The sequence below is a fragment of the Talpa occidentalis genome, unplaced genomic scaffold, assembly GCF_014898055.3.
Source record: "Talpa occidentalis isolate TD23 unplaced genomic scaffold, MPIMG_talOcc4v2.1 talOcc4.3, whole genome shotgun sequence".
NCBI classification, from domain to species: Eukaryota; Metazoa; Chordata; class Mammalia; order Eulipotyphla; family Talpidae; genus Talpa; species Talpa occidentalis.
In genome coordinates this window covers 117587501-117610782 of record NW_023603184.1, presented here as the reverse complement: position 1 = coordinate 117610782, position 23282 = coordinate 117587501, and the positions used below count along the sequence as shown (strand labels likewise).

General features: G+C 34.6%; 1 protein-coding gene and 1 pseudogene across 1 annotated transcript; one reads left to right on the top strand and one right to left on the bottom strand.

Annotated features, from left to right (window-relative positions):
* The first annotated feature begins 670 nt into the window (after positions 1 to 670).
* On the top strand, positions 671 to 1552 carry LOC119254812 (60S ribosomal protein L5-like; annotated as a pseudogene).
* An 8109-nt stretch (positions 1553 to 9661) lies between these two features.
* Positions 9662 to 19719, bottom strand: LOC119255172 (profilin-1-like). The gene is made up of 3 exons (XM_037522127.1): positions 19634 to 19719; positions 16824 to 17306; positions 9662 to 9722 (listed from the first exon to the last, which is right to left on the bottom strand). Exons 1-3 carry the CDS (start codon positions 19717 to 19719, stop codon positions 9662 to 9664), a joined length of 630 nt encoding a protein of 209 aa, XP_037378024.1.
* Between the last annotated feature and the right edge of the window lie 3563 nt (positions 19720 to 23282).

Below are 23282 nucleotides of genomic sequence, written 5' to 3'. Positions count from 1 at the left end.
TATGAGTAGTAAGAATTCCAGGAAAGAGTGAAAGGTGATAAAAATAATTCCCAAATATGATTTTAAAACAGTAACAGTAAAAAAATTAATAAACTATAATATAGGAAAATTTTCAATAAGCTTGAATAAAAAACAAACAGAAAAATTGAAAATAACAAGACAAAAATAACCAAACATGTACATACAGAACAATAGCGAGAATAAAGATTGATTTCCCTCAGAATTATGGAGGCCAGAAGAAGTGGAAAGACAATTTAAAACATTTAAAACCAAAAGCTGTGGAAGTTAAATAAAACTTTCCTTTGTAAAGTCTATAAGAGAATGTGTTGTCACCCAACCCTCTCTACAAGAATTTCTAAAATAAATCCTTTATGTTGAGACATCAAATTTAACTGAAATAGAGAGGAAGAAATAAACAGCACTGTAAATAATATATACATGGATTAAAATAAAATTTCTATAGATTTGTTGTCATTTCTTCTCAACATTATTAAAAACATGACTGTATAAAGTAATGACTGTAGTATGGTATTTTTGGATTTGTACAGATATAATATATATATATATGGTAATTATAGTTCAAAAAATGAGAGGACTTTCCTCCCTGCCAAAGTGCTGTCGGGCCTGCACTGCTCTGGCAAATCGTGGACAACTAGTGTCTGTGGACAAAATGGGGTTGGTAAAAGTTGTCAAGAATAAGGCCTACTTCAAGAGATATCAAGTGGAATTTCAAAGAAGGCAATAGGGCAAAACAGATTACTATGCTTGGAAATGCTTGGTAATCCAGGATAAAAATAAGTATGACAAACCCAAATACAGGATGATAGTTCGGGTAACCAACAGAGATATCATTTGTCGGATTGCTTAGGCCCACATAGGAGATATGATAGTTTGTGCAGCTTATGCTCATGAACTCCCCAAGTATGCTGTGAAGGTTGGCCTGACAAATTATGCTGCAGCATGTTGTACTGGCCTGCTGCTGGCCTGCAGGCTTCTCAACAGGTTTAGCATGGACAAGATCTATGAAGGCCATGGAAAGGTGACTGGAGATGAACACAATGTGGAAAGCATCTACGGTCAGCCAGGTGACTTTACTTGCTATTTGGATGCTGGACTTGCCAGAACTACTACAGGGAATAAAGTTTTTGGGGCCCTGAAGGGAGCTGTGGATGGAGGCTTGTCTATTCCCTGGTTATGATTCAAAAAGCAAGGAATTCCGTGCTGAAGTACACATTGGAAGCACATCACGGGCCAAAATGTTGCAGATTACATGAGCTACTTAATGGAAGAAGATGAAGATGCTTATAAAAACCAATTCTCTCAGTACTTAAAGAACAACATAACGCCAGACATGGTGGAGGAGATGTATAAGAAAGCTCATGCGGCTATATGAGAGAATACAGTCTATGAAAAGAAGCCTAAGAAAGAAGTTAAAAAGAAGACGTGGAACCGTCCCAAGATGTCTCTTGCCCAGAAGAAAGATCAGGTAGCTCAGAAGAAGGCAAGCTTCCTCAGAGCTCAGGAGCGGGTTGCTGAGAGCTAACAAACCAAACCATTTTTTAATGGAGATTTTTAAAGACAATACAATAATAAAATTATTGACCCAGCAATGAAAAAAAAAAGGAGAGGAGGAAGGAAGTGAGAAATGAGAAAAAAAGTAAAAAATTAAAAGTAAAGTGATGAAGAAAGGAAAGATAAAAGAAAATAAAATATAAAGGGAAAGATCAATAATATCTAAATAAAATTTCAAAAACCTTATGTAAGATAATGACATAAAAAATTTACAGATTGTTTTAATGTTAATTATGATTCAGGTAAGAACTAATTAATATAAAACTATATTTATAGATTAAAAAACAGAAATATGATAATCATTTCAGTTGCTCCTAAAAAAATTTATGAGAATCTCACTTATTCCCAATATAGACTTCTAGAAAATTTCAAATAGTCAATGATTTCCCTAATCTGTTAAGGATATTTACCAAAAAAGCAACAACGTGTAAACTAAATTAAACTTTATACTTACTTTTAAAACATAAGAACAGTTACTTTCAGCTGGGGGGTGGGGGAAATGACATATTCATTATCATTTCCACTTCCTACCTTGTTTAGAAATCCTAACCAGAAGATTAAGATAAGGAAAAAAATATACAGATGTAATATGCATAATATATAGATATAATATGACAATAATAATACAAATATTTAAAAAGAGAGGTAGCTGAAAAGGAGAAAAGTAAGGAAAGAAGAAGGTGCAGAAAAGGGAGTAAAAAATAAAGCTAGAAACACCTATGATTCTAGTTGTGAGTTTTTACCTGATGATTAAAAAAAAAAAACTTGGAGGTCACAAGAGAGTTTAATAAAATTAATGGTGACATGATAAGATTGCAGAATTATAATATTCTTGCACATGTACAATAAACAAGGAAGATATTACATTGAAAAAATATTTAAAATACAAAAACATATAAGGTATTCTTGTAACAAATCTGAAAAATGCAATGATCTTTTTTGAGAAAATTATAAATCCTTACTGAAGGTCATAAAAAGAAGCTTTAAAATAAAAAGATATATCTGCCAGAGAATTGAAAGACTCAATATCGACAAGTGGCAAATTTTCCCAAATGAATCTATAAATTCAATCAGCTGACCAGCAGTTGTTATATGGAATTTGACGATCTGATTATAAGGCCCATAGGAAAGATGAGACAATAGTATTCAAGACAACGGTGAAGAGGGAAAAATTATCCAAGGAAATAGTACAAGCAGATATTAAGGTTTACAGTAAAATGATAGCAATTCAGTGTATATTAACTTCACAGAGATGTACAAATATTCCAATAGAATAGTATCTAGAAGCAGATGTACATGATTTGGCAATTTATATACAGAAAAGGTCATACTGCAAATCAGTAGGGAACTAATGGATGATTCTGTAAATCAGATGATGGATTATCTATCTGTGGATGAAAACAAATCTAGAGGGAAAAAAAGCTACAAGTCATTTGAAAATGAATAAGAAAAAATTCTATTTGGGGATATATTTCTTTTCAAAAATATTGGAAATGTGCTTACATCTAATATATATAAGAATGGCAACATTAAATGTAAAAGGGCAAATACCAGACTGAGATGATACCACCATATACAAAATATGCAAAGTCGTTAGATATCATTAATAAAAAGTAAATTGTGAGTAGAAATTGTCAGTATAACATAAAAAATTCACATAAGAGAAGCCCAAATGGTCAATACAGATGAATGCTTGTTTATCTTCACTATTATCCACAGAAATATTTAAAGAAAAATGAATAGTATTTCAGTTAATATCCCACATTAACTGAAATATACCTTAAAATAGCACATATGGAAAAGACGTGGGACTATGAGTACCCTCATTTTCCGCTTATGTGAGAATAAGTCAGCTTACTTTGTTCAAGAATCATTTTTGTCAATGAAAATCTTTCAAAAATCTTTGCACATTATTAAACACACAAAAGTAGAGAGAACAACCTGGTGAACAGACATGTATACATTATTTAACTTCAATGATTACCAACATTTTGCCAAATCGTATCTCTATTCTCTGCCAAACCTCCCAGTTTTTGATCATTTCCTGGATTAAAGACAATTACACCTATTTTATTAATTAAATATTTTCTATGAACCTCTTACTAACAGAGATTTTCACACAAATGTGATATTATTACCCGCTTAAAAAATGAAATTACCACAGACCATATTAAAATTGCTGTAATATTGTTGCAGGTTTTGGTGAAATCCAAATGAACTCTATGCATTACATATGTTGCAGTTACTATTTATGTCTTCCAAGAAGATTCCCTTTCCTTCTTTTTCATCAATGTGTATGGTATGTTGGAAAAACTGTGTCATGTGTCCTGTAGACTGCCCAGAATCCTGGATTTGGCTGAATGCTTGCTTATGGTGCCTTGCACTCTTTTACAATCCCATGCACTCTTGGAAACTGATAGTTAGATCTTATAGCTTTTTTTCAGATGATAATCAGCCTTTTAGTCATGAATATTTCAGAGAAGGCACTGTGTGTTTTTCTTTACTTAAAAAAATAACATATCTAGAGAAAATATAGCCAAACATTGTTTCTGAATGTGCTTATCAGTATATAAGTATTTGTTAAGTTATCCTCTGTACTTCTCTATATGACTGAAATATTTCATGTTTAAAAAGAGAAAATGGAAGAATCTAGAGCTCTTTTATAGAACTACATTTTTATTTGATATTTTTAATTGAAGTAATACTAGGATACCTCTGCCAGGTATTCCTACCTTAGCGCACCCAGTACCAAATCACCTATTGTCCTCCATTGTTTTTCCTTCCCTCTTTTTTCTCACCCTCCTCATTTCTCCCCCCCGCCTAACCCCGAATGCTTCAGTTCTATAGTCGGTTTTCAAGGGCTAGGTTTTATGCTTGTCTTTATCTGACCCTTAGTTTTGTTTCTCTATATTTCAGTAATATCAGAAGAACTGCTTTATAAAACAGTACTTGGTGGAGTATTGCAGGTGCTTTGGTGCTGGGTGCAGTATAGTAGCACACATTTGAAGAGGTATAAACCTGTACTTCTGAATCATGTATAGGGTTACAAACAACAGTGAAAATTGTTTTTAAATACAGTTACATCAACAAATAAAAAAGAGAAAGTCTTGGAAATAATTTCATCTTTATTCTAAGATTCTGCTCTGCCTCACTTATTCTGCTTCCACTGGCTTTATTTCTGAGTTCTGCTTTCAGCACACACCTACTTGTCCCACTATTCACAGACCTTGATCAGAATCCTATCTGAACAATCTGAACCCCTGTGCCCCACTCTGAATTATTAAATTTTCCTACTACTAAACTGTTTAATCAATTTTGCCCACATGTAGCTCTGTCCAGGGTAATCTGGCACTGTTAATGACAAGCCATGCTTAGGGTCATTTTATAGTTATCCTAAGAAAGGTATTCAATTAAAGAGAAAGAAAAGATGATTTCAAATGCTAAGGACTTGAGTTTAGAAGAAGTATTACTAAACAATTATAACATTGGATCATTACTCTCAAGAATTGATAGTATTTAATGAATTTTAATTCATTCACTGACCAGAAGTTACTGATTTGGAAGCAAGTGATGGTGAAGACTTGCACAATAAAATAATGATAATGGCTAAGCATTTAACCCAATACCCAGTTTCAATAGTATGCTTGATTATTCAACAGTTAAATTTATATCATTCATAAAAAATAAAAATTAAAATTAATTCAACAGACTATAAGATCTACCAGATTTAAGAAAACTGAGCTAAACATGGGAATATCTTAAATGCTTACTTTAATTAAGAGTGAAAATGAGAATAGATCACTAAAAAAATTAAGAAATAGAAATATACACCATTGGGTTATTTATAATGAGTTATTTTTGGAGAGATAAACAAATGAAACTGGGATTTGCTTTATAAAGACTAGAGAATTACTTACAATAATGTTGAAAATGCTGAACTCTAAATAAGCTGAACAAAACAATCGAGCACGTTTTAACCAGATGCCTACCTTGATTATTTTTATGAAAAGCTATTCTGCTGCCCAATTTTTATGTGCAATTTTATTTTACATTTGTGCACAAGAGAGAAACAGAAATGAGAGAAAGTTCAACATTAACCATATTTAGCATTCCCTCAGGGCATAACATATTCACCAGTTCAGTCACAAATTGTTCCAGAGAAAACTGGATGAAATCATTGTGGTTGTTAAGCATGTCATTTTGCATTGAGAGCTAATATGAGAGATGATAAAGTCCATAAGGATATTATCCCTAAATTCTGAAAGAAAACGCTATACCAAAACAAAACAAAACAAAAAACCTAGAACACAAAGTCAATAGCATCAGAAGCATGAAATAAATCAAAGGAATATATATACCTCACTAAAAAATTAAATATCCAATTAGTGGTTACCAGTAAGGAAGAAGGATTCAGTAAATTAGGTGAAGGGGGTCAATTGTTCAGTGAAAGACAAAAAGGGTTTTGATGATATACTTAATGTGTATATATATGTGCTAATTTTTAATGATGTACAGCAATGCAAATTCATGTAATGTCATAATGCAACGTTAGTTCAATAAAAAATAATAAAAATAACTAAATATCCCAAACACCTAGTTTGTAAGTACAGCTGAATTTCAAAATATTTATGAGATGCACTCCTTATGTTACCAGAAAATATTACTTGCAATAGTCTCTCTTCAAACTATAAAAAAATATATATATATCAATCACGAAATTATTGAATCAGACACCTGTATTGACTATTAATATGAGCAGGACAGCTTTACTGACCTTTTCTGCTGTTTTATAATCCCTTTGATCAGAAGCAGACAACTTCGCTTAGAGTGAATTTCCTACTTTTGCTCTCTTGACAAGCAGATGCCAAAGTCTTGCTGACTCAAAAATGATAAATGACATTGCCAAACCCACTTCAGACTTAGTACTGACTTCTTGATCCCCGCAAACACCGCTTTGTGGATGACTATGAATTTTATGAGATTCTCAGCAAATTTCTTTGTTCTCAGAAAGGTATCAGCTAACTGTGCTTTTAATACCTTAGTAAAAACAGAAGTTTGATAAACTGATAAACATAACCAAGAGAAGACTTGTCTTTGTGTTATGGAACATGAAATGTGATTTTTTTTCTAAGACTGATTATTGAGGAATAACATACGTAATACAATGTGTACTATTGTAAATGAAGTTTGTCAACTTAGAAACAAGAAAGATACCAACATTCCCCAAAAATTAGTAATTACAAAGTTAAGGCAAGGAATGATATGGCCAGTGATAGAATAACTTGAAACATATTCTTGTTCAAAGATAATCAGAAACCTAAAAACTAAGGTAATATATCTAAAGGACTCAGAAGATATCTTGAAAGATTTTCTTCCAGTCAAATTTGGAATAATTTCAGCATCAAAAGAAATGACAATATGAACAAATGATAACTTGTTCAATAAAACAGTAAACAATGACTGTATATAGATATAAGCACACAAATAGAAAGAAATGAGAGCTATCCCTTATAGTAATACTACAGTGCTAACAAAAAGTAGAATAAAATTTAAAATTACAAAATCACCATTTGATAGCACCTGTAGTCACAATTATTGTAGCCAGTAAACATTAACAGATGCTAAAAGTAGTATATAAACAATTGATGGGAGATGAGAACCATTGTTTGAAAGCATTTTCCAGAAAATAATTATTAATTATTAATTTTAAAAGTCTGCTGTCATAATGAAAAAACTTAGCAAATATCCCTCAGTTTTGTGTTCAAATTTTACATTACAAGTACTGGGACAAATAAAAATTATGTGGCATTTCACCAGATCCATAATCAAGAATATCACATCACTTCTATGGTTTATTGCAATACATAATCTGATTCTAATCTGAGAGGAAATAGGCAAATTTAAATTTGAAAGAAATTCTGAAAAATAACTGACTCTAGCCTTTTTTTTCCACAAAAGTGAATGAAATACTGAAGAATTGTTTCAAACTGAAGAAAATACACAACTAAATGCAACATGTGATCTTCAAGTGGATTGTATTAATATAAAAGAAACTATTAGAAAAAGTTGAACTAGGGCCTGTGTATTTGATGGTAATAATGTTCCTGGATAATTGTGCTGTATTATGCAGGAAAATATCCTTGGTTGTAGGAAGTACACTGCAACTTCAAATATTTCAGGGGGAACTAAGTTTTCAGTACTGTATTTACAATTTCCCTGAGTTTGAATTATTTCAAATAAAATAATTGAAACAGGGAGGGAGAACTAATATTTAATGGGTTTAGAGTTTTAGCTTTGGAAGATGAAAAAGTTCTAGAGCTCTGTTGTACAACAACGTAAGTATACCCTATACTTTTTAACTACACATTTAACAATGGCTAAGATGGTAAATTTAATGTTCTGTATTTTTTGCCACAATTTTAAAAAAAAAGGAAAAAAATGGATTAATGAATGAAAAAAAGAGTAGTATTGTTTAGGAAATACATCCTCAATCTTGAAGAATGTAGTTTTTAGAGAATACAGATGCCTATATCCCAACAGTCAACAGTATATATTACATTCAGTATATCTGGATTATGGTTTGGAATTTTTCACATGTGGCCAGGGATGTGAGAAGGCTGACCCCATAAACTACTTGTAATTGAGCAACAAAATCTATACTAGAGGGCCTCCCCAGTGGCACAGTAGGTTAAGCGCAGTGCTGGGAAGTTGTCTGCAGCCTCTACAGCACGGGTTTGATTCCTGGCCAGCCAGGGAGATACCCACATGGTGCGGAAGACCTCTCCTGTCTTGCCTGCTGCTCCCTTCAGCAGTGTTTTTGGTCATCTGCCTGTTCTGCTCCCTGCTCTGTCTCTGGTGAATTTTCTCACCCTCCCACATCTCTGGCCTGTACCCCAGTTCTTGTATAAATAAATAAATCTTTTTTTAAAAAAAAAGCTACAGTAGAGTAGAAAAAACACTGGGAGGAGTTCCACTTACTAGTTTTATGACCCACTGGGGCAAATCAATCCAATATGCTCATCTTTAAAACCCTCATCTCTAAAATGGGGATAAAATTCCTGCCTTATAATATTGTGGGGCTGCTCATAGGAGATAATGTAGATGAAAAGATTGCTGAGATATAAGGCAATATTATAATGCAAGAAATTATTAATTATTCTTAAGAGACTAATAAGATATATCATGTCACTGATGTGCAACACATGCTCCCATGAAACATTTCACAATCTCAGATGAAACACCTGAGTGAGTCTATGCTGTGCAGCACATAAATGTAGAAATTAGCAAGCAAATTACTGAGAAAAATCCTCATAAATTTTGTGAGTGTGAACTAAAGGAACTTGCGAACTTAAAAAGACTGATATTTCATCTCAGCAGGACTACTATTAGGAATTTTTGTGGGTTCTCACTAAGATGAAAAAATATTATAGCATATTAGGGCCTCCCATGGTGGCGCAGCAGTTGAGCGCTGGGCTGCGAAGCTGCCCGCAGCCTCTGCAGCGCCAGTTCAATCCCTGGTCCCCCGAGAGGGTCCCACATGGAGCGACAGACCTCTCCTGCCACACTCACTGCTCCCCTCAATAGTGTAGTTCATCAGTCTGCCTGGTCTGTTCCCCGCTCTGGCTCTGGTGAATTCTCTCACCCTCCGTGCTTCTGAGAGTACCCAATGAGAGTACCCAGTGCTTGTAAAAATAAATGAAGAAATAATCTTTAAAAAAAAAATTATAGCATATTATATGATAGAAAAGGTCTGGCCTCTCACAATGCTTAACCAAAATGGCGTACATATTGCTGGTGAGAAAGTGAATGTTGCAGTCCTAATACTGTCACTGACAGGATCCCACTTCACTGAACCCCTTCTTCGGAAACCTAACTCTGGTAGTAGAACTGAGGCCACAAATGGAGAGGACAGAAATGGCCGAGGGGACCTGGGGAGAACTGAGGGTGGCTTGGTGGGAATGGTGTGGTGACTTGCAACTGAGAAAGTGTGATCCCATGCCACTGAGTAATGTACTTGTTGTAAACCAAAGTTACCACAGTAAAAAACAAATTAATTAAACAAAAATACACCGGATGAGAAAAACTGCAATCAAATTCCAGCAACACCTTGGCAAAATTGGACATGACTCTTGCCTCTGAGTCTCAGGTTCCTAAACAATAAAATGATAATAATGGTAGTATAAACTTCATAATGTTTTAATGAATAAGCACAGAATAAATGCTTGATAAGTAGAACAATTACAATTTCTTATAAATGATGATATTCAGCAGTTTTCCTCTGTCTTTTCTGTAACAAGGGTTAATGCTCAAGACAGCAGCTAAGATTAGAAGTTATTTAAGAAGTTACTAATTTGACCTCAGGAAGTTACTAGACAGATGAATTTCACATAAAAAGTAAATAAACAGTCACTCCAGCTCAAGAGCTTGATTAACTTAGATTTACAGAAAATACTTGAACTGTGTCTTAAGAAATGTCAAATATGCACAAAGTACTTTATTGAATGTACTTTGCGAGGGGGAAGATGAGGAGTTGTTAAAACATGAAGATCCCATTCCCAGAAACCAAATGTATCTATCCAAACTACCTACTGTAGCCACTGGTTTTTAAGTACTTGCTACTTATAAATCTATTCACTTTCAAGATAAAAAATAATAATCCTTTCAGAAACTTCTTTTATAATCTTTTGTAAAAATGTATGCTATCTATTTTACCTCTATAAAATTCAAGAAATATGTTATAATTCAAATATGAAAATCTCCCCTCCTATTGTATAAAGTCAATTGGCTTGAAAATATGTAAGTTTTGTAGAACACTTGAGAAGTTCTTATTTCCTTACTTCTATTCAAAATAATGGTCTCCAATATTAAAATCATTTCTACAGATTAAAAAAAATGGGGATTACTCAAATTTTTATTTGCATACATAAATGGAAGTGCAGAGATATAATAGACATGAATAAATGAAGAATCATCAGGCTAGTATTTCAAAATGAATCACATAAATAACATTGGAATAGTTCTACAGATTAGTCCATTAAAACTCTCAAGGAGTTTTCAGAAGTCAAATTACAAATGCTATTTAAACTGTAGTATTATTTTGAGTTTTGTTATATTACCACATTCATTCGGAGTCCACAAGGGTTTTGAATTTTCACTGGAATTGTTATTCTTTTAAACACGTTGGTGAACAGATAGTTAAAATATTTTATAAGTACTCATGTGAAAATGCGAAACATTTCTACTTTTCATTCCTTCATTGTTTAAAAAAAAATTTCTGTTCTTCCTCACTTTATTTCTATGACAAAATGACAGGTACAGAAATGACTACAGGAAAAAATACATGCTGATTAGGAAGATTTCCATGCATTTTAGGTTTCAAAAAAAAAAAGTGATTAGATTCCTTTTGTTCCTTTACAATAGTCTGTTGATTTTCCTAAATACTGCAAAGGAATTTAGAGAAAAAAAAAAAGAAAATCCTAACAACTGATTGGTAAAGTATGCAGTCAATATATTATACTACTTGGTAAGCACAGTATTTTTATTATGGTAAAAGAATGATGTTGAGAAAGGTTGATGAGTTGGGGGAAAAAATGAACCTCTTGGTTTGATTGATCTTGGTTGTATAATAATTTAGAGCAGTTACCACCAAGGTTTGCATACACTATTTTGGCATTTTGGAGTAATTATCACTGTAAAACTTTCACTAGTACACCTTATTTCCACAGGTAATTAAGGTGACCTAGTTATGTCTGCATAAGTCTTATTCTGTGAATAATTCAGACCCAGGAGAGACTAACAGGTCACTAACAGCAATCAATCCAACTGATGGAAAAGAGGAAGAATTTTGTAGATGATATTTGCTTCTAAACTAATATAAGGTTGTTTTTAAGATGCATTATGTCATCATTAATACCTAAGAACATTGAAATCATTTCCTTTGAACTATTCTTGGTTTCATTTCAAGCTTCTTTTAAAATTTGATGTATTGAGTATTGTAGCTCCTTATCACTAATATAAAGAAAATTGGGATTCATTTTTCAAAATAAACTTCAATCTTACTGATTTTCAAAAACATGTTTAAAGAATTTCTATTTCCATAGGACTAACAAATTGTTAGCTGGTGCTCTCATGTCTAAGGATTTTTGTTTATAGCCAAGGACTTACAAATTCTGTGCCATAATAAGTATTACTTGCCCCCAAACCATTCCCTCCTTCCTACTGACAGCCTTAAATACACAAACCCACCTCCTCCATCAACACAAAGGCAAAATATCCTGGCAGCTGATTAATCTCACTGAAATAGGTAGAGAATCTGGTTTCTTGTACCAACCCACAATATGCACTTCTGTGCTTTTTCTCCCACAATTTGCTGCAAAAAAATCAATGCTTTATATTCACCAGACCAAGAACACAATCTTGTTCAATATAAAAAGGTCACAAGTATGTTTATTTAAAGCCTGCTTGTGGTCAATTAATGGAAAAAATGTTTCAGGAAAAAAAACTAACAGAAATATAAAATAGTTCAAATACATAGATTTAAATGCAGAATTTCTTTCTACCTCATGGTACTATGGCTGGGGAAAAATGGGTAATATAATTCACATTTTACTTACAAATGACTTTTTCATTACAACTTTTGGGAAATATTAACAAGTCAAATTCAGTTGTTTGAATGATATTGTCTATGTTCCTAGATATCAAAATTCCAATAACTCAAAATGAAACATATATAAAAAATAAGTGCTATTTAAATATACAAAACAATTGGCATTCACTCTTGAGTCACTATTCAATTAATGAGTGACTTATTACCATACCATAAATGGAAATGATACTTGGATAGAAGCTCCGGTTGCATGAGGGTGAATGCCATGTGCATTTTCCTGGAGCCCTGAATAAGTGACTCACTCGTGTCATTACATTTGAGGTGAAGCAGAAGACTCTGTCAGATTCGATTCACATGGGCAATCCCCAGTGGCAAAACATCTGATTAACCAGCAAAGCCACTGTTGTTAACAGCTGTATCACTGGAAGCTTGGAAGTATTCAGCCCATTTAGTAACAATGTATTATCATAATCACTGTCTCTCTGGCTCAGATCCAGTCTATATTAACTATTATCCAAATAAATAGCTATTAAAATGGTGAGGTATAAATGAAATGATATATGTATAATATACATTCAACACGATAGCACACATGTTAAGTTTGACTACAATAAAACATTAATACATACAGGGGCAGTAATTTCAAAATAAGCATTAGATGCTTCATTTGCAAGCTTGCTGTGTTGGGTTACAAAAATCTCCTAAATATCTGTAATAAGTCTTTGCATTAGAGTCTATTATTAGTTTTATTATCTTAATAAAGTATATGTCCCATCTTGTGGATGCACATATGTTCACTGAAGTGACTTACTGAGGTGCCAGCAGAGTGTGTCTTTTGCTTATTTATAACCATTTTAATGAGACAAGTTTCTAAGTCTCTCATATATTTATAAACCATGATCACAAAAAACATAAAGATGTTAAATGACTCAAAACATCCAATCTTGATAAAATCTTACCAATTTGGTAACAGCATCCATTTAAAATCACTACAAAAAAAATTGCCAAGCATAAATATGGTGCTTGCAGGGAAATAAATCTCCTAGTTATAAAATGCAAAGTTGCTTTAAAATCTAAAATATGATTATTTTACATACAAGAAAATAAGGAAATAATTTAACTAGATTTTACTTTTTAGCAAAATTTATTTCACTACTTGGTCAAGCAGGAAATCCATTTTTTAATCTAACTTTAAATATCACTTATTATATCTTGTCCAATATCTTATTTTCTTTATGCATTAACCTGTCAAAACCTTCCATTAGCCTCTGGAACAAACTTTTAATAAAGACAATATTTATGGGGCTTTAATTTACTTTGCTATAAGTTGCACAGGTGTGAAAAAATAAAAATATAATGAATTATAAAGACATTCTGTTTTAATGGCATAAAATAATTTAATGAAATTTTCCAACTATACATCTAATTCCTAAGTTTCAGGGCAGCATGAGATGAAAACTGCAAGGAAAAAAATCACATAGATGTGCTTGGAGGTCTTAATGATTTGAGCAAAATGAAATAAAGATGTTCAAAAGAGTAGCACTACTGTGGTATGTTAATACTAGTAGTATATGCCGCCTAAATTCAAAGCAAGGTATCTAAATACAGACTGCAACTACCTGAGGAAGCAGAATGTGCCATGTGTATATGGTACAGGCAGGTAAACATTATAATAATGAATAATTTGTTTAGTGGTTTCAAAATTAAATATTCCATAGCAATCTTCACTTATGCATCTGTTAGTGTCTTGTATTTTCTCCAAACTCAGGTTTTTGAGGAATTGCAGCAATAAAAATATTAACCTTATAATATCACTTTAAAAGAGTGTACTTTAAAAGCAACAAAATGAAGATATAGCATTAGTAATTAGTAAAAAATGATCACAACTCAATTAATGTTATATTTTAGTGTTTGCATTTCTAGGAAAAGTGTTCTCCTGATTAAATGTACAGAATGCTCTTCAAAACTGCTCAGAGTCCTCCAAAGGACAGACTAATTACCAACTGTTAATATTAAGAATACACTTGGGGCAGAAAAATAGGCCTTCAATTTACAGTAATAATTTTAGAATGGAGTTATTCCAGCAGTAAATTGTCACAGCTGCTCAAAGTGTGATGACACCCATGAAAAGAAAATAAATACAGTTTTAACTTCCCAGCAGATCTTGAGACACTTTGCCAAGAAACCTAAAGGATTTAGTATAATTTCACAAATTATAAAGTGGGATTTATACCTTATGTTTTCATAGGGGTTTAGAGTTACACTGTGTTTTTACATATGATGAGATCTTATTCTTCATTTATTAAGACAGAGGAATTCTTCTGTCTACAAACCTGTTTAAACTCAATCTGGTCATCCCAATATAGGAAGACTTACTTCTCCATAAAGAACCATGTAAAGAACCATTGTCATTTCACAACTTGCCACATGTGCTCATGTACAATGAAGTAATTTCCACTGACTCAGCAACTTAGATTTATGCTTGTGTCATCACTTTGTGTTCTTAACAGACCCTATGACACAGATGTTGACATCTTTTCTCTAGTCTGAGAATGAATTGAGTGTGAATCTTCTTTTTAAGTAGTACTTATAATTTTACTTATCATATTTGGTTATTTTTGGTTGCAATATTAAATTTTATTAGAAGTTTTCCCTCCTCTTTTTTCTTATGACTCAAAACTCTGTTTTTTACTGTTGCCTCTTATTTTTATTCAGTGACTACATGATTCTCATATACCATCATTGACTGAAAATATAATAAACAGGTAGAGCCTGTAGAAACTGAAATAAATTTATGCATGAAACTTACTTTCTAAATCACTGTGCAGTATAAGGAAATAAAACTCTTGGAATTTGTAATTTAATTTAATCTCTGTGTAACATAATTTGTGAATGTTAACCACTATTAGGGGTAACTGCTAAGATACCACCATAATACATAGAAATTATATATATATATGTAAATACATATTATATTAGATATACAGATGTATATATGTGTATATGTATATATGTTGGGCATTGATCAGAAAAAGGTAGTATTACAAAGTTATCTACTTATGACTGTTTTTAGGTTCTTCCTTCTTGACTCTTTTAATAAATATCCAGATTCTTCATATTTTTGCAGCTTTAATATCCCTCTTATGAAGGTGCATCCACCCATCAATACATGACTCTCTTTCCTTTAACCTGAAAAAATGCTCATATTTTAACTATTATCTTCCACAGGTGAAGGGAGCCAAGGTAAACCAAAAATTCAATTAGGAGATATGTTCCAATGGAAATAAGAGTAGATTTAATCCCATTAATCTACTTTATTGTTATTAATATCCTGTTAAATTGATTATTCACTCATATTTGTGTTTCATTTTATTTGCTAAGTATCTGAATGAGTATTTCCAATTCTACAGTTTTCTATAGTATCTAGTGAAACATAATGTGCTTCCCAAAAGAGTTTTCTACTTTTCCTACATTCATTTATACTTTATGCAAAGGACAGTGGCAATGCCTCTCTTGGCCACCACTCACCAAACTGCGAAGAGAAAGACTCGGCAAAGAATCAGATGGTCATCAAGGCCAGAGAAGGTGCTATAACTAGAAATCGACTTCAAGGATAACAATTTAAGTATGAAATCTCACAAAGGCACAAGTCACTAATTGCTTAAGTGTCTTACAAAACAATATTGTGTTAATCTAGAGTCTCAGTGATACCCTTCTGTAATGACTGAAGAAATCTCTCCTATATTACTCATGGGTCTTAACCAAAAGAAAAATTGCAGCAAAGTCCCAGTTGTAGTCAGGAAACAAATGTCCTTTGTAGTACCTCTGTTAACTATAATGATAACCATTAAACTCTAGGAGAAGGGAAATGTGTATTATGCCAGTCTATTTTTTCATTGGCATTTTTATAGAAAAGTAATCTGTAATTATTTTATAATTGGCATTTTATAGAAAGAATCAATCTGAATTGATTTCACTGCTATTTGGTAGCTTTATTCTCAACTGCTTTCTCTTTATTGACAGTTACTTGTTCAACACACCTCTAAACTGGACTGGCAGTGCAGTAACCATAACAAATTAAATATCCTCTCTTCCTATCTTCCCAAATGGAAGTTAAAGGGAACACAGAAATATGCTTGATGTGTTTACATGCCCACACAAGCTAACAGAAGTAATTTAAATATCCTGCTACTAAAGTTCTAATACAGTGGGGAAAAATGTTCCAGTGACACTGGAAAACTAAGGTAGGAACCTCAATTGTGCCAGATATGTACTGTATGAATTTCCAACTCTGCCATCTACTTCACAGGTTTGTTGGGAGGAATAATTGAGATTCAAATTTGGGAACATTACAGACTCATTAAACATTAGTTTCATTCTGGGTTTGTTGGTTTTTTTTTTTTTTTTAGAATCTTTTTTATTCAGAAAAAAAAAAATTTTTTTTCCAGCCACACATAGGAAGGGAATGGGTAGGCCGAGGCTTGGCCATCTAGTCCCAGCTGCAACCTTTGTGGTTTTGGCTGCAATGAGGGGTGCTGGGCAATGGCCCCAAAATAAAAATGGTGGGTGGGTGTGTGTATGGGAAGGTGGGGGTGGTGCAAAGCAGCAGAGAGTGGTAGAGGGGAAGGCACAGAAGGCACAGTACTGGGCACGCCACAGGTGAGAGGCCATTTCATACCATTTCTTGTTGATCATACCACCGAGGACACCTTCTTTACCCATCAGCAGGACTAGCGTCTTGGCTGTCATGGTGACAGTGATATTGAAAGCGGGGCCTCCACCAGTGCTCTTGGTACGAAGATCCATGGTGAATTCCCCATCCTGCAGCAGTGAGTCTAGGATCACAAAACGTTTCTGGCCCCCAAGTGTCAGCCCATTCACGAAAAAACTTGACTGGTCTTTGCCAACCAGGACACCAACCTCAGCTGGTGTGATGCTCATACGATGGTTTTCCCCGGGTACGGCGGCCCAGACAGAGAGCAAGTCCTCATAGCCCACCGTGGCCACATCCTGACAGGTCCTGCCCGCCATGAGGTTGTTGCTACAGGTGTTCCACCTGGCCCTGAAACTGCTACTTGTGCTGCTCTCGGCGCTGCTGCTGGGGCTGCGAACTGGGCTCGGGCTGCCTCTGGTTGGCAGGCGCGGGGAGGCAGAGAGCTTGGGGCACGCGATGCCGTCTGGACCGTGGCTCTGCTAGCTGTGCAGCAGCCCTCCCACAGCCACTTTCTCTGTTGTTTTTTTTTTTTTTCCAAGTAATAATCACATACGCATCCTACTTTGTTACTCAAATCCACCCTGCGTGGTAAGATATAATTTCCATTCTATAGATGAAATGGAATCAGAATCTATCAGATCTTTTACTCTTCTGATTTTGGTATAGTGTTTGCCCCACTACATGAGCTCTCATTAGATTCATTAATCCATTTAATTAGTGAAACTCTTAGAGAACTTTCTAACAAACTGCATGAGCTAAGGCACAAACTTAACCAGTACAAAAGAATTAAGAATAAAGCAGGGCTGACTGTTCCATTGATTTAAAATGCTGTGACTTTTTGAGGAATATAATTTCACTGTTTGCTCTAAACATTTTCAGTGATCTCTAGCTGACACTATGATAAAAAGGACAACCAACTGTTTAGATAAAAGTTTGTATGACAAAACAAAGTAGTCAGTCTAGGAATATAGACATCAGTTGGAGAGTCAGAAAGAACCTGGTCTTAGGAATCCAAAACAGTATCAAGAACCCCACAGACATGGTTTGGAAAAACAGTAGGGCCAACTGGATTAAGTTTTTATTTATTGTGTGTATATTTACAATCACTTGATATGATGCCTTGTACATTGTAAGAATTCAAAGCATATTGTCTAAATGAATAAATTAGTGAATAAGTATATTTTATCCCTATTGAGTTGTTCAATGCCAGATCAAAGTTGTCATTCAGCCTATTTTTTACTTATGAATGAATGAATAAATCAGTGAATGGTATTTATTGGATCTGTGTGTGAATTCTAAACAGGTAAAATCTGAAAACATTATGGAAGAATAAATTATTTTCTGGAAAGCAATAAATTATTTGCCCACCTGTTCTAATAACCATGAACTTTTGCTTAACATTAATTTTGATTGTTGACTCTTCATAATGAATCACCTACTCAGCGTTCTCTTGTCTTTAAGTAGGCAATCTCAGTGATATGCTGGCTCAACCAATAAATAAAGAAAAATAAATATTAGATTTTCAGTTACTAATATATCCACAAAAAATTCAATTTGACATAAAAGGATATGAAAATTACAAAAACTCAAAAAAGCAGATTATGAAAGAAACTGAGAGACTGTTACCTAGATATACTTCAGGTAACCAAAAGCTTAAATGCATTTAATTCATGACCGGTTTCTAAAGGACAAAAGCAAAAAAGCAAAGAAAACACACTTCCTGAAAGACATACATGATAAATTTATTTCACATAATTAAAATAAATGTTCATATCTATTTTGATATTATAACTATAGAAATTAATCAAATCAAGAGACTGTGATGGTAGGAACAAAATTTTTCTATGGAAAAGGTATAAAATAGAACTGTCATCAAAGCATAAACACAAGATTGACAATACCAAATAGTATGACTTGATAATAATAAGACTTGGAATTTTAATGGTTAGGTTTTAGGGTCAGACAAATCTTTACTATAAATAAGTATATCATATAATCTGACACACTGAAGTACTTGCAATATAGTAGTTTCCTTTGAATTGACCAAATTCCATCTTATAAAAGTTATAGTCATCTGCCCTTACTACTATCTAACATAAATTCAAAAAGAATTCCTTCCTACTTTAATTTTCATGACTGTATAATTTCACCTTCTTATCTTGATTAGTTAAAAAAGAAATAGCAAGTTTTCAAAGTGATTAATTAACATCTTTAAAAATCATATGACTAATTGCGAAGAATGTTGCATGGGATAATATTCCCCAAATGTTTTTAAAAATAGGGTTCTATGAAGAAGTATACTTGAAAAATTCTATAACCTCTTTCTTGCAGATATAATACTAGAGGCACAGAACTACATTTATTTAATGTATTTATTGAGTCTACTATATATGAGTGTAATGAAGATCTGACACCATTTTTTGATGTTTGCCCATAGCTTTTCAGCTTCACCCCTAACCCCTTTCTCATAGCCCACAGCTATTATTGTCTATTTAATAGGAAATAAGATTAATAAGAAATAAAGTCTGTGTACTCCTTTTGGTACTGGTGGAAGAGTCAAACTACACAAGTCTGTCAATACATGGAAACTTACTTTCTCCAGCCCCAATTACAAAGAATACTTATAGCCAGTCACCTATCCCTACTATCTCAAAACTACTTTGGACCTGGTAGGGGTGCCTTGCTAAATCCGTGTTCTTTATCACTGGCTGAGAGCAACTTAGAATAAGTGTGGCCTTGACCTGAAAGCCACAGTGTATCCAAACTGCAAGAGCTGGCAACTGTCAATGATACCACCCACACCACTTTCTCTTGCAGAGCACTCCATGTCCATGCAACTGGGTTTGTTAGAGAGGTGTCAGTTGAGCTGATGGGCAAACATGGAACAGTGAGGCAAACCATAGATGAGGACAGCAGCAAGCTACTAACACTCTTAGGAACCAGGAGAAACAATGGCTTTAGTGGAGACAGAGCTGGGAACTCCAGGTAGGGAGGGGACCATGTGATAAATGTTGGGCTCATAGCAGAGAATCAGTGGTTCTGAGTGATATCTGCCAACGCAGAGAGGTGGGGAGGTGGAAAGCTTGTCTCTTCCTTGCTTTTTAGAATCTCCCTTCCATGCCTCTGATGTCATAAACTTAAATGGAAATTAATTGGCAAGGGACATTAAGGATTGCAAGTTCAGTACCCTGCAATACAGATACTGACCATAAAAATATATTTTTACTTGGTAGTGGAAAAAAAATAGATATAATACTCTTTGAATATTAGCTATTCTTTAAGCAACATAAATAATCATGCTGATTAATAAGAATTTTATTCACAAAAACATGTTGACAGCAGTCTGATAGTTTGGAGAGCATAGATCAAATCACAATTGGTTGCTTTAGACATGAACTTATGCATTTTAATTGAAATGTTGAAAATAGATCATGACTGATAGCTGCAATTATTGAGTGGATTGAATTTAAAAAAATCGTCAAAGGTATAAACCTTTTTTCAAACCTGACAACATAATATCCTTTAATTTAGAATCATGCCTCATAGCTGTATATTTTAAAAAATGACTTATTGCCACAGGCTGAACTGGTCAGTTCCTCGTACTGACATAAAGAAACATGTTAAGGGCACTGAAAATAATGGAGTTTTTAATCAAAGACTTATCGTTTAGTTACTCCTCCCAAATTAAATAAGTACCACACCCAAAAGACTTGAAATCTGTCCCCAATATGAGCAAATATATTTCCTTCTCCTCTGCCCTGATTCTTCTTCTGGCCAAGCTCAGAATGTGTGTGCAGGAGGTAGAGAGTCAGTACAGACATCTGTCCAGAACATGCTTACTATTCAGCTGTTACACCACGGCCTCTCGCCTCAAAATGAGAGAGGGCGAGATAGTGAAGTAGGAGGAACAGAGGCCCAGCATGCCAGCTTTGTGAGGTGCTAAAAATACGACAGTGGAAATGATGAGGCAGAAGATAAAAGACTATCCAGGTGTTGATGCTTTGGGGTGCTCAGAGCAGCCCTGATGTTAATGTCCACTACCCCCTTCACAGAGCTGTAATTGAGTGCCTGAAACAAGATTACAGGTTTGTCTCTTCTGGAAAAGGCATGGTATCCTCCCCCTGTGTGTGCAGTCTTTCAATTTCACCATTGGACAACCAAGTCCTGAGATCTTGCAGTGGTATTTTAATAGATCCCTTTGTAGAGGTCCGTTGTTAAACACTGGCTTGGAAATAAAAATGGGAAGGGGGTAAGATAATTTGCTGCACTTGTTGAGCTTAAAACAGGCAAAGTTATTTTACTTTTACTTTTATTATATTGAGGATACTGTAGCCTGTTCTCTGATGGGGTGCTATTTAACTATGTCACCCACCTCTACTTTGATGGCTGAGCCTGAATGAGGGGCCCTTTGATGAAGACGTGAATGCAGTTATAAAAGGGGGAGGATAGTCCTGCTGCCCATCTGCTTATAGCCAACAGGCAGCAATACAGAGAGACTGCAGAAAGCTTCCCTTTTCCTTTCTTATTATTCTCTTTGTAAGACCATTAAAAGTAACAGATGAAGTTAAAGGCAGTAAAATTATCACAGCAGGGCCTCCCGTGGTGGCACAGTGGTTGAGCACTGGGCTGCAAAGCTGCCCGCAGCCTCTGCAGTGCAGGTTCGATCCCCATCTGCCGGAGAGGGTCCCACATGGCATGACAGACCTCTCCTACTGCACCTGCTGCTCCCCTCAGCAGTGTGTTTCGTCAGTCTGCCTGTTCTTTTTCCCTGTTCTGGCTCTGGTGAATTCTCTCAACCTCCTGCACTTCTAACTGTACCCAGTGCTTGTGTAAATAAATAAATAAATCTATTAAAAGAAAAGTATCACTACAAATGTTTCAGCAGATATCTACAGAAATGGGAAGTGGAAAGACCACAGAGGTACACAAAGAAAACACACTGACAGAAAACCTGGGTCCTAACACCTGCTTTGAATCTCCTTGGGACGTTTACTAAAATGGAATATAGTAAACCTGAAAAGTAAATCACTCACAGCCCCAGACAGAACAAAAGAAATGTTTGGTAAGGAAACTTCACAGACTGTGACCTTCTGTTGCGCTCATCCAAAGCATACACGCCACGGCGGAAAATAAATGATAGACAGCAATTGGCAGGCAAGTCCCAGAGGACTAAACAACATAATGTCATGTAGTTTGTAAAGGCATGGATATTTGTCACCATAGCCCGCATGAAGGACACACACTGTGCAAACTTTTATTGATGTCTTCCATTACTTTGGTGTACGTGACTTCTTTCCCCTCATCCATTATGTAGAGTAGCCTGGCATTTGGCAAGTTGCTTAATAAGGGTTGCAGTCAACTATGCAAATACTTAATTATCATGGCACACACCTACACATTATAACTTCCTTTATGAATTTTCTCCTACTTTAAAATTACTGAAACTTAACCTTCCTCCCACACTACAAGGGAGAATCCTGGCCTGGTAATATGCAGGAGATATGACCTGTTTTAATAAGAATACAGTTGCCATCCTACTGAACTGAAAGACCCATTATGGTTTTCAGAAGTAAGCAATGAAATGGTTACAAGTTAGGGCCTCCCTGGTGGCTCAAGGGATTGAGTGCAGCCCTGTGAAGGGGTTCTCTGCGGCACAAGTTCAATCCTTGGCCAGAGAGCCACCCATATGGCACAGCAGACCTCTCCTGACTCACCCACTGCTCTCCTCAGCAGAGTACTTCAGTCTATCTGCCTGCTATGTTCCCTACTCGGTCTCTGGTGAATCCGCTCACCTCCCGCACCTCTGGCCTGTACCCCAGTTCTTGTAATCATAAATAAAAATAATTTTTTTAAAAAAGGAAATGGTTACAAGTTATTGAGTTTGTTTATCAGTGTGTTTATTAGTCTAGACAATAAGTCAACTCTTAATCATAAGTGAGTTTTAAAAAATATGATCATTTTTAGTGATATTTTGCTACTTCTTTGCATTTTTTTTTAATATTAAATTTTATTTTTATATTCCCCGATACAATTGCAAACGCCCCATTCTGACCCCAATCCTTCCCCTCCCGCCCCCCACCCCCCAAAAGTGTCTCTGGTTCACAGTTTTTTGTTGATTTTGATTTTCACTTTCTTATATTCATTTTCCTGGTCCCTTATTTAAGTTTTCTAGATTCCTGCTATGAGTGAGACCATCCGGTATTTTTCTTTTCTTTTTGGCTTATTTCACTGAGCATGATCCCTTCCAGTGCCATCCATGTTGCTGCAAATTGCATGTGTTTATCTTTTTTGAATGCTGAGTAATATTCCATGGTATATATGTACCACATCTTCTTGATCCAGTCATCTATTTTGGGGCATTTGGGTTGTTTCCAAAGCTTAGCTATTGTA